At 39.3% G+C, this 11,660-nt stretch overlaps 3 protein-coding genes and 1 long non-coding RNA gene across 4 annotated transcripts; 1 reads left to right on the forward strand and 3 right to left on the reverse strand.

Moving 5' to 3' along the window:
• Positions 1–623, reverse strand: LOC129601638 (uncharacterized). Its single transcript, XR_008692259.1, has 3 exons — positions 511–623; positions 166–271; positions 1–39 (listed from the first exon to the last, which is right to left on the reverse strand). It is a non-coding gene; the product is annotated as an uncharacterized LOC129601638 (long non-coding RNA).
• A 371-nt stretch (positions 624–994) lies between these two features.
• Positions 995–3,659, forward strand: LOC129601636 (pyrimidodiazepine synthase-like). The gene is made up of 5 exons (XM_055500500.1): positions 995–1,010; positions 1,110–1,215; positions 2,018–2,249; positions 2,637–2,682; positions 3,069–3,659. Exons 1-5 carry the CDS (start codon positions 995–997, stop codon positions 3,308–3,310), a joined length of 642 nt encoding a protein of 213 aa, XP_055356475.1. The 3' UTR covers positions 3,311–3,659.
• A 1,246-nt stretch (positions 3,660–4,905) lies between these two features.
• On the reverse strand, positions 4,906–6,158 carry LOC129601631 (uncharacterized). Its single transcript, XM_055500495.1, has 3 exons — positions 6,151–6,158; positions 5,281–5,722; positions 4,906–5,167 (listed from the first exon to the last, which is right to left on the reverse strand). Exons 1-3 carry the CDS (start codon positions 6,156–6,158, stop codon positions 5,162–5,164), a joined length of 456 nt encoding a protein of 151 aa, XP_055356470.1. The 3' UTR covers positions 4,906–5,161.
• A 262-nt stretch (positions 6,159–6,420) lies between these two features.
• Positions 6,421–10,641, reverse strand: LOC129601634 (coiled-coil domain-containing protein 186-like). The gene is made up of 5 exons (XM_055500498.1): positions 9,973–10,641; positions 9,710–9,852; positions 8,519–8,699; positions 7,448–7,909; positions 6,421–6,877 (listed from the first exon to the last, which is right to left on the reverse strand). Exons 1-5 carry the CDS (start codon positions 10,072–10,074, stop codon positions 6,713–6,715), a joined length of 1,053 nt encoding a protein of 350 aa, XP_055356473.1. The 5' UTR covers positions 10,075–10,641; the 3' UTR covers positions 6,421–6,712.
• Positions 10,642–11,660: the final 1,019 nt, after the last annotated feature.

Below are 11,660 nucleotides of genomic sequence, written 5' to 3' on the forward strand. Positions count from 1 at the left end.
TCGGGTTTCGCCTTCAGGTTGATGTTGACGATCTTGTGCCTGCATCATGCATGCAACAGATCTGTCAGCAACGCCAGTGTCAGATTAAGGAAGGTTTTTTCACATGTCGTCGATCGATCAAGTCAAATTTACTTGATCCATCATTACACACACTGCAACACGTACGGGATCTTTTTCTTATGCAGAACCAGCAAGACCCGTCTGGAATAGGGGCAGAATCGCATACTGTACACCGTCAGCGTGGATGCATCCAGCTGCGGCTGCGGAGAACCTGCAGAAACATACGACGGATTATCGCACACAAATGACACAATTAATAACCCGTTCAGGATAATACGAAATAATTATGAATACTGCTATTCGGAAATGCCACTGACGAATCAAAGTGGAACCAGCGACAAACAGTTCAAAACTGCCCAGTCAACCCGAAGCTGCCTTCTATGTATGCTTCAGCGAAGCAGCTCTCAAAACAGCAAATGACGCAGACTATTGGAAATTTGGAAGATGTACCAATCGTAAGATGTTTCGATTCTCCGCTTGGTAGAGCATGTTTCCCAAATTCTATACAGAGTGATCCGAAGAGGAACTGCAATAGTTATGCAAGGAAAAGACTAAACTGAAAACTGAAGAAGGTTTCGAAAAGCACAGTTGAAAAATCAAGAAAAAAAAATTCACCATCAGGCCTGCTGCCTGCATCCAACAATAGAGCAAGGCTTTGCGGCCGGGTAGCGAGGCGAAGATACGGTGCATACCTCGTCTCGCTAACATACAAACCGGAAATGCGTGAAGCACGGCGAGAAAACATTTCTTTACCTGGCCACCAGCCCTGCCGTGAATACAGTCGATCGATGACAGAAATTTCGAGTTGTTTTTCCATTTTGCTGCTGAAATTTCGCTAGTCATTCTGTGCTTCTCACTGTTTATCAGTTTATGCCGTTTAGATTTTTCCGACCCATTCTTCATCCTCGTTATTTCTCTACACTCCTCTCTGAAAATGCCTGCTGCTAACGGTGAAAAGAAGCATTTCGGGAAGGTAACGAGGCGACGCGCATTTAAAACACCGGAGATCCTTCACGGCTTCTTGGTGTTGACATGACTGGTCGTTGTAGGTTCATCGGAACCCAAACTGGACGAAAACCAACTGCGTCTTTTCAGCATGCGATTCTGCCCGTACGCCGAGCGGGCTCGCCTGACGCTGAACATCAAGAAAATCCCGTAAGTGTGCGCTCCCCGTTTTCCATAGTGTCTTTTTTATCGTACCTTGTCTAGCTCGCCCATTCACTGTCGAATGTCAATCATCTTTAACCTTGAAATTGCGGGGTCAAGGTCAACCTTTGTTTTCATCTTTTCGCAACGCAGCCTTGTTTTTGAATTTTAACAATCTAAGCTGTATCATCAGGAAACCAGAGACCGAGAATCCAGAATCTTAACCCATATAAGGCCATATTATTAACATTATATTTTAGTTTCTCCAGTATTTTTGGTAAAATTAGGTTTTTATTTTTCTAATGGTAATAAGTAATTTTAAAATTAAAACTGCATGCAGTATACTGTTCTAGCTGTATCAGTGACGCGGATTGGATCTGTTTATAATTTTTCCATTCCGCAGAAACAGTAAAAAAAACGCAGTGAAATTGATTAAAAATTGGAATGATTATGATTGCGATTGAATTATATTGCGCATAATTATCATTCAATACGGAAGTATTCGTATCAGTGTATATGAGTGTATTGGAAAAATAGGTTCATTATTTTTCGAATTAAATCCGATATTTTTATCTTGGACAATTGCATTCAAGTACTGAACGCACTCATTATTTTTCGTTTTTTTTCGTATTATTCGAATGTCATTAGTACTGCTTTATTTTCTAATACTCTGTTGAATGGCAGCAAATTGGTAGAAAATCATCGTTTGTCAAAACTTGAAGGTTGTGTTCATATTATGCGGATTTTCAGGAATGTCGGCGCTTCGAACTGATGTTGTTAACTTGTTGTTGACGTGTTTTGGTCGCTGCAGGTATGAAATTGTAAATATCAACTTGACCGAGAAACCGGAATGGTACATGGCCCATCACAACCCACTGGGCAAGGTGCCGACGCATGAGCCCGGGAAGCCGAAACCGGTCTTTGAGTCGCTGATCGTCGCCGAGTACGTCGATGAGCATTTCCCCAATGAGCCGAAACTGTTGCCGAAAGACGAGTACGAAAAGGCTCGTCAGAAAGTGGCTATCGAAGTCATTACTCAGAAGGTATCATTCTAACGAATGATGAATAAACTTTTCTGTTTTAAAACATTTGCCGTATCGAAAGAAATTCTTTCTTAATGATTATGAGAATAAGAAAATAATCCTGGCTAATATATCACAGTTTTATGAGCATCTCGTGGAATCTGTTGTTTTCTGGTGAACTTCTGACTAAAATTTAAGCGGTTTCTCTGTGCTTTTACATTAGTATAGATTAGTCTGTATGCTATATTCGAAATTGTTTCGTCGGCAACACTTGAATGCGGCATATCATCCTCCTTTCCAAGTTATTTAGTTATTATATCGATTTATTTGAATTGTGTTATAGTTTATCAACAATTTGAACGCCGTTGGCACTAAGGGTGACAAAGAGAAAGTCGAGGAGCTGAAAAGGGCCTGAAAGAAGTGGAGGAATCATTGACTGGTCAATATTTCGCAGGTAAGCGTTGTGAACGTATCTGTGAGCACTGTTCCGTTCGAGTTGCATCCTGTTCTTTCATTTCTATCGTATATTCACAGATTTATTCTGATCTTATTTTTTGCGATTTACCTTTTAATTTTTAGACTTTCAGATTCTTTAATTTTTTAGATAAACAGTTCTGTTGACTTTTCAGTTTTCTTGTACTGTACGTCGGTTTTGATGAGCCAATAACTGAATTGATTTCTGTCCCAAAGATAAATAAATAAATGAATCTATAATATCTGAGTATTAGTTTACATGGATTAATTTCTGTTGGTTGAATTAGATTCTCATGCATGTACACGTTACATTCAACTTATTCGTTCCCAGTTTTTGTCGTTCTATAACTTCGTTGTTATCTGCAGGCGACAAGATGGGTTTCGTGGACGTGATGATTTGGCCGTGGTTCGAACGTATCGCGCCGGTGTGTGAAGTGCGCAGTGTCGATCTGAAGATGGAGCGCGACTATCCTAAACTGCACGCCTGGATGCAGAAGATGCTGAAGGAGCCGGCCATCGCCGACATCGTCTTTCCGTCGGAAATCATGGTGCCGTTCATCAAGAGCGCCTACGTGGATGGCAAAGCCAACTACGATATCGGACTGTAAACGGCACAAATGCATCTCATTATCTCCGCTCTCTGTTTATCGCTGCTTGCCTGTCGTTCATTTTCGAAGGATAATTACGGGAGTTTTCTCATAACTGGTGATGGATCTTGCGGTTGTGCGCTTTGTCTGGCGTCTCACAGTTTTTGTTAACTGTTCGGATTTTTATTGTGTTAGCGCAGATAATCGGTGTGTGCTCTTCTGGCAGTGAGCAGGTATTGGTGTTTAAGCGTTCCGGTTTACCAATTATATGGCTAGCTGAATAGAAAATTCCTCAATTGATTTGTTTCAGTTTCTGCAACTATATGTTTTCTTAGGTCAGTGTTTGAGTAAAACCGCGTTGACAGCGTTGCGTTGGAATTATTTGCGGTAATATTTTTATTTCTTACGGCATGCCGTATTTTCGGTAACAGATTTCAACAAACAGCGGGAACATTTAGCTAACAGAGCCATGACAACGCTGAGAGTCGGAGAAGGTTCTACCTGTACTTACTTTACAGTTAAAAAGACTTAATAGTAAGTATTATGTTTTGCTGTAACAGAATTGTATACATATTCAGTAAGTATCAGTTTTCAAATCATTTGATTCACTTTAACTGAGCACCGGAAGAAGACAAACCGAACAAATATGACTGTATATAACTTTTAGTTTGCTCGTATCGGTGATCAATGATCATACTCGTAAAAAATTTGCTATGCAGTAATTACAATACAAGCACAGCCTAATACATCGCAGGTGGTTTTCTAAATTTAATTGGTGACATTAGTTACAGTACTTAATTAAGTACCTAGAGAATCTACCCGTAGAGATACTCGCCCCAAGTTAACCACTCACATAATGATCTCTTTAATACTCGGGTAGGTTTCGGTACATTATAATTATTATGTCTATACAGTATTCGTACATACTTATACATTATTGTTTATTACAGAATTTCTGCAACGTCACTTATTTATTTCTTACTCAGTCACATATTTATTTAACTTATTTTAACGCGAACCAACGGCAGTTCGTCTTATCTCCTGCCTGACAGTCAATATTTTGATTGATGACTTGAAAGAGCAATTTGTAAAATTGTCATACTCTGTGCAACTTTTCTATAGCCATGCAAAGGAAGCATCACGGATGGATAGTTATGTCCCTGTACTTGTGCTGTGTTATGTTTGGCGGTGCTTACGGAAGCCGTTTCCACCTACAACTTCAATCGCTATCCGCAGCATGATTGGGATTTGGATTCATACAGTCCTTTTATGTACCAGCTGCAGCGGACACGGCGCGGTTTTAATAGGATGCCGTGGCCCGGAATGCCTGCTCATGTCTGAACGTTCAAGCGACATAATTATTTTGTATGTTTAATTGTTTTATTTATGTAACAACTATTTACTTTTGCGACAATCAACTACGTCATATGCGTAGTTAACAGCAGAATACTTACAGGTTAGTAGTCAGATATACTGCTACAGTGATGACGTTATGATTTCCCAAGCGAACGAACAGTGCTGAACTGCATGCTTAAATACCGCGCATGCACCGTATATACGAGTATGTAAATAAACCGAAAGGTCATCCATAAAGATCATCCAATAATTATCACAGTGATAATAATTTATTGTGTATCGTAGAGAAACAAGATCGAGCACACATGGCTGCGAACTGCGATAATTACATGATTAGATATTATTACGTACTACGTAAAAGAATATCAAACAAACAAACTTCGAAGTGGCGCGAGTTCACCGTAAGACTCATGATCAGCCCATCCCAATATTGACTGAATATATGCATTAAACTTTATACGTTGAAAGTAGCAATCCAAATCCGTCCGCCGCGATCCCGTTCGTATTAGTTGATCATCACCGCTGCAAATTAATAATTTATATCGTTATATATATATCACTAAGTCATAGTACACGTATACACTGAATTTACTATACTGACTGGGGATGCACTGAGGAATATAATCTCAACTTACGTGCCGGCCGGCAGTCGTACTCCACAAACAGCGATCGTCCCTGACACCCGGCAATTCCAGGGGATCGCGGGCGTCCAGCGTGCAGTTGTGGTGGATGTAGCGGTCACACTGACTGGTCATCTCCGTATCACAGACAAAAGTATCCATGCAGATGCCCACCGGGGCGGTCGCGGCGTAGCGGGCACTCATAATCAGGACGGTGATGCCGCGGTCCGGTGTCTGCGCCGTGCGGAAATCGGGAAAGGGATGCTGACACGATAAGTGGTTGACGGTGTCCAGGTACGACTGGATATTTTCGGTTATTGGCAGTGCCGGATTGTTCAGTTCCTGTCTAGTCTGTGGACAGACGATGGTGTAGGATGTCCCGTGTGGTATGGTGATCCGGTACAGGGCCCCGAAATTCCGGAAGTAATCCGGATACGGTTTACATCGGTGTCCGACGCTTGCTCACTGTGGCACGGCAGCTGCATTTTCGTACAAACAATACACGTACAGTAACTCAATTGATATAAAATCGCTGGCACTACTGCAGTTCCATCAGCAAAATTAAAATTACGAACCAAAATTCATAATAAAGATTTTAACTGCAGGGTCGCGAAATGGAATATTTCTATATATAATATGTAGTTATAATTATTGACATATGAAGTACGGTAGTGTAAGATACGAATACAGTAACATAATTTTACTATGTAAGTCATGTATGTGTCATGAATTTTAGAAGATATATGTAGGTGGTGCGTCAGTCTGCTTAAATGCAAATAATACTAATTCAAAAACTTAAGTTTAGAAAAGATACAATAAAATAGACCTACATGGTAAAAATTAATGGAGTAGCTGAATATCGTTACAAAATACATAAGTACTTACGTGTACATACGGAACTTACCGCCAAAAAAACAAAAGCAGAGACAAATGTATAGTAAATTTCCGACATTTTTTCAGCAAAACATTGACAAATAAGGCTAACCATAAAATCCAAACCGCAGTTTTGTTGACAAGAATGAACCACAGAGGAGAAACCTTTCTCAGCAGATTCAACTCAGAAGTTTCGGTACTTTGAAGTGTTTGCGAAATTTGTATACTATACAGCCTGTAAATACGCTTACCAAATCTTTATCTTTCATAAATCATTACTGATTCAATCGAATTTTATCAGTTCAATCAAGACTGAATTATAAAAAATTCATCACTCAGGGTTGACTGTCAGCCAGATTACGAATTCAACAATACTCTTTGAACATCTCTAAACAGAGCACAAAAACGCACAAGCCCATGAGAATCTGTAAGTTAAATTAAAATTCTATCATAAAACGAAAAACTGGTAAGAAGATTCAAACAACAGATTCATACACCGGGTTGCCCGGACAGAGTGGAGACAGTTTTAATCATGAGAGAAAAACACCGCTATACAACGCGGAATGATCAAATTCTATCTGTGCAGTTTGGCTTTCTTTAATTCTGCCGTTAATAACGCAATGTGGTCCTCGAGGAAATCGCACTTTTCATCCTTCCGTGCTAATTCACGCTGGAGATTCACAATCTTTTCGATTAACAAGGCTTTGTCGATATCCGCACTGGCTTGTGGCGAGGGCGCCTGCAAAAAGGTAAGCAACGAATTAAAACCCATTAAGAATTTACATCACATTACTGGGAAAACGACATTACTGCTGCTGGCACAACTAGTCCACAATTCGCTAAAAAAAATTAAATTTTATTTTTACGGGAAGCATCAAAAAAGGCTTCTGCCTCACCCATAAGCCAGAAACATTTTAACAGTTAACGGTAAGCTTAAGCAAACGAGAATAGTAATAGTGTTATCCATGAGCCCACTTGCAAGATAGTAAAATATTAAAAATATAAGCATCTTCGAATTCCTATTAAAATCCATGATACCTTTTAACGACACTAGGAACAAACGCACTCGTTAAAAAATTGCCTGCACTGCACGGCTTTCGTTCAAAATGGTTTCTACACGAGTGCGGCTACACGCATTACTCCATGCAACATTTTGGCACTTTGTTCATTGCCACTACACTACGAAGCTTCCGATATTTTATGGAATCCATTTTGGACCATTTTTTTCTACAAAAACTCTACAGAATTTTATACCATTATTTCTTTTTGAAAAATTAACAGAATGCAGCACAAATACAGGTGTGCTTACCGCTGAATCTTCACTGTGGGAGAATGTATTATGATTGGTCACACAGTGCAGCAGCACCGGCGAGGCATCCAGCGACGACGACGAACTGGCCCGCGACTTAAGACTGATCTGTTCAACATTCTCCGGATCACCCTTCCCATTCCCGTTCTCCGATCCATTACAATGCGCCTTGGCCGCCGCCGCCAGCTGCCGTTTCAGATCCTTCAAAGTGGCATGATACGTCCTGGAAAGGAGTCGCTTCTCATTCTGCGCGTTCTCATAATCCAGCCGTAGGCGCTGCATCTCCGCGTCGCGCTCTTCCAGCTGGCGCTGTAGAGTCTCGGCGTCGCTGACGCGGGAGGACCGTTCCGCTTCCAGTTGGGTGTTCAGGAGGTCATGGTCGCTGGACACGCGCTCCGATCGCGACAGGAGAGTGGCGTGATCGCTTTGCAGCGCGGCATAAGAAACTTGTAAGGAATCCAACTAATAAAGTTATAAATAAAAGTTTACCAAAATCTGGACTCACGACAGTCAAGTCTACGAAAATGATATGACCAGGCACAATAAGAACCTTCTTCGTAGACTATTTTCAGATTTATTAAACCATAAATTTAACAAACTACGCCAAACTGTTCAAGCATCACTATCCTTTTATCTGAACAAATCAATGCACAAATCAATCTTATTTAAAAAAACTGGACAGTGACATTTACCAAAACGGAATACAAGACGGAGATAAATAAGAATGTAAAGAACGATTATACGCTGTTTATCAACTTTACCAAACAGGCGACTACGGATACCTGTAACACGAGTACAAAAAATAAAAATAGAATTCCCAATAACAGCAAAACTTTCACGACATGCTGAGTGGAGTGTTGGTAAAAAAATTAGGTTTGCATACAATGAGCAAAAAAATTTCAGCTTAAACTCTCGCAAATTCAAATTATTACGTTTCTAATAATAGTATATGTAGAGCCCAAGTCTGCACTTTGATGACAAGGAAACGATGACTCCAACCATTTCACTACGTTATCACAATTTCTATACCGCCAACGAAATCGAAAGAACTGCATCGGCAGTGGCACTTACCTCGGAAGAAAAAGCGGACACTTTGATTTTGAGATCAACGTTGTTGGCGGTGAGTTTCTCGATCAAGTCCATGGAATCCTGATACTGGCTCTGATATTTTCGCATATCCGTTTCGGTTTCTTTGAGCAAATCACGTAATCGATCCAGGTCGGCCTGCAGCTCCAGAATCTGCCGTTTATGACTGCCATGGAAAAACATACACTTATCATTAGCCATCCATTTATGACCGCTTTAACCGCAATTTTTCATCCAAATACTTGAATATTAAAAATTAAAAGCCAGTTAAATACAAAACTTTAGCATCAATTCTCGCACCGGATCGAACGATCCATTTCCACACAGCAGCATGCTGTTCAAGGTTTAGAAAAATGTTCGAAAGTGTAAAAGAAATCGAAGGCTAATCACCTGTTCCAAAGATCTGCCACGTACTTCACCGTATAGTCGTCCGTAACCATTTAAGTAAAATTTATATGGTTAAGGCTGTTGATGTATTCTTTAAAAAATATGGATGTATTCTGTTGATGTATTCTTTAAATTCTGTGGATGTCAGCTCAATTTGCACTTACTCGGCAAAATCTCTACCGCAAAACATTGCAACACTGAACACATAAGACAAACGCACAGACAACAAGAGCTGTCGCAACAAAATCGTAGGGAGCATAAACAAGGCACCACAGAAACGCAATCATAAGGAAAACAATAATAACATTATAAAAAATAAGAAAACTAACGAAGACAGGAAAACATACTCTCAACTAACAATAATGCAACACAACTCACACACGAATATCTAACAGTTAGCTGCTGAAATTCAAGGGCCGTTTTAAATGACTCATTTAAACTTTTCTACATAAAATCTGAAGAAATTATTTATCTTATTTTACTTCACACCAAACATTTACAAAATGCCATTACAACAGACAGAAAAAATTGAAAACTACATAAACTAATAAATGGTCCCCAATTAAAATTGTTAAACGTTCTAAAGATCTCACATTTAGAAGTTTCTTAAATAGATTCAAAAAGTGTTTTGAATACGGACAACCAACATTAATTTTGATAAAATACTGCATTAGTGATACAGTGATTCCTGAGCAACTGTTTCCTGCTGTAAAATCAGCTGATGCCCCAGATTGTGTTAACCGTTAATTTCCGGAAATGCGACACCTGTTTTTCTCCGTCTACACTTACTTGTCAACTTGGTTCTCCAGTTCTTTTTTCGCATGTTTCTGCTCGTGGAAATTAGCCAGCTCCTTCTTATGGGCCAGCAAGGCATCTTTGTACTTGCGCAGTTCGCGGATATATTCACCCTTCTCACTCTCCAAACATATCACCTGGTATCACAAAACACAAATGTGGAAATATTCTGCAGTGCACAACGAAATAGTCTAGCTGCAAAAGTCCAGATGGTGAGTGTGTCAGCGCAGCGAAGTTCTGACTTTTGCACAACCAACCTTGGCACGAAGCGTCTCTGTCTCCCGCAGCAGATCATGATTTCTACGCTTAACACTATCCAGCTCCTTCTCTACATTCCGACTCTCGTCATCGTTGCTCATGATCACATGGAGAGTGATGGACGGACATGGGAGATCATGCAGACATCATCAACAAATTGAACAACTCAATCAAACGGATAAATCAGTGCATATTCCGATATTCGTACACATACTGATCAAAATTCAGAAACAGAGCATCTTCTGCCACAGCTGTGCGCCCAGCTCTGAAAACGAAGTATAATTCTTATGAACGTGTTGGAGATTATATTCAGTTTGAGGGAAAACAAACGGAAAATGGAAACACTCTTGAATTTTCTATCGCTAAGAAAAAGAGAAACTAAGGAAGATAGGAAACTTTTAACTTTTTGTGACGGAAATCCGTGACAACATTACAACGTCATAGCCATAGGTTAATGATCACAGCGCTGAACAGGAAGCGAAGAAACTGCGCCACGTTTTAATTTCAACATTCGCAACATAGACCTGACTTCCGGCGCCACATTTCTACCAGTCACAACAGCGGCGCAACGAGTTAAACCTATATTCCCGCTCAAATCGTGCTGGAAACAAATATTTTTATGCTAATTTTTGCTTTTTGCAAATGCGTAAGCCGCTTACGGTAAGCGGTAAGTAAGTACTTGTTTTATTTTCATCCTTTTGTCAAGTGCACAATGTACTTGACTTACTGTATCTCTATGGCTCTACATGTAAGTACAGCTTCGCTTAATTTTGTTGTTGCGAAGCAAACCCAAAATTTGTGTTAGGTACGGTATTGACTTCGAGACGGAAGAGGACTACTTTCCGATTAATTATGTACTATGTATTTTTATTTATTATTATTACGTTGAATGTTCAGTGTTCTGGAACGAAAGAGAACATTCAAATTAACTAGTATAATTGTTACATAGAATATTTTAATTATTTCAAAGAATTCTAAATAATATTAGGGCATTTTACTTATTATTTACTTGCATTACGTTGTTAGAGTATCTACGTGTACTACATGAATTATGTACAATTTGTTGAATACAAACATTCATCAAAAACTGGTGACCAAATGACCACCGGATGGGGCCAGTTACTATTAATAGCTTAACAACGTATATAGTATAAGGTACGTCTGATCACAGTCAGTGCACCAATCAGTCGGGCTTCCGCTTCGTCAAATACCCATAATTATAATTCATTCGCTGGTTTCTCTATTCCTCTTTTATAAGAGAATATTATTTGATGCTGCAGGGAACAGTGAAAATTTCAAACATTAAAATTTGATCGCTAATGTCATTATGACATGCTAAAGTATGCATCTGTAATGTATACAAATTTTCAAATACCAAAAATAATTTCCAATAGCCTTAAAAGTCTCCCAAGTGGAGTTTGGCTACTGTTGGTTCGATAATAATAATTATATATTATGTTAATCTGCTCACAGCCTGGTGGTAATATGTACGTTCGACTTTTGAACTGTATAGCCTGGGTTCGATTCCCAGATGAGTAACTTTTTATCTCATAAAATCAAACCAAAAAAAGTATAAATGTTTTCAAAATATAAAAAATAATTTCCAATAGCCTTAAAAGTCTCCAAGTGGAGTTTGGCTACTGTTGGTTCGATATAATAATAATAATAATAATAATAATAATAATAA

This window comes from Paramacrobiotus metropolitanus, unplaced genomic scaffold, assembly GCF_019649055.1.
Source record: "Paramacrobiotus metropolitanus isolate TYO unplaced genomic scaffold, Prichtersi_v1.0 Parri_scaffold0000259, whole genome shotgun sequence".
NCBI lineage: Eukaryota > Metazoa > Tardigrada > Eutardigrada > Parachela > Macrobiotidae > Paramacrobiotus > Paramacrobiotus metropolitanus.

What these genes read in the sequence shown, in the direction of transcription:
- LOC129601636 (XM_055500500.1), top strand. An exon ending in CTGAACATCAAGAAAATCCC is followed by an intron (nt 1,216 to 2,017) that starts GTAAGTGTGCGC and finishes TGGTCGCTGCAG; the next exon opens with GTATGAAATTGTAAATATCA. An exon ending in TCGAAGTCATTACTCAGAAG is followed by an intron (nt 2,250 to 2,636) that starts GTATCATTCTAA and finishes GGAGCTGAAAAG; the next exon opens with GGCCTGAAAGAAGTGGAGGA.
- LOC129601634 (XM_055500498.1), bottom strand. Translation starts at nt 10,074, where the DNA reads ATGAGCAACGATGACGAGAGTCGGAATGTAGAGAAGGAGCTGGATAGT. An exon ending in CAGAGACGCTTCGTGCCAAG is followed by an intron (nt 9,853 to 9,972) that starts GTTGGTTGTGCA and finishes TTGTGATACCAG; the next exon opens with GTGATATGTTTGGAGAGTGA. An exon ending in CTGGAGAACCAAGTTGACAA is followed by an intron (nt 8,700 to 9,709) that starts GTAAGTGTAGAC and finishes TTTCCATGGCAG; the next exon opens with TCATAAACGGCAGATTCTGG.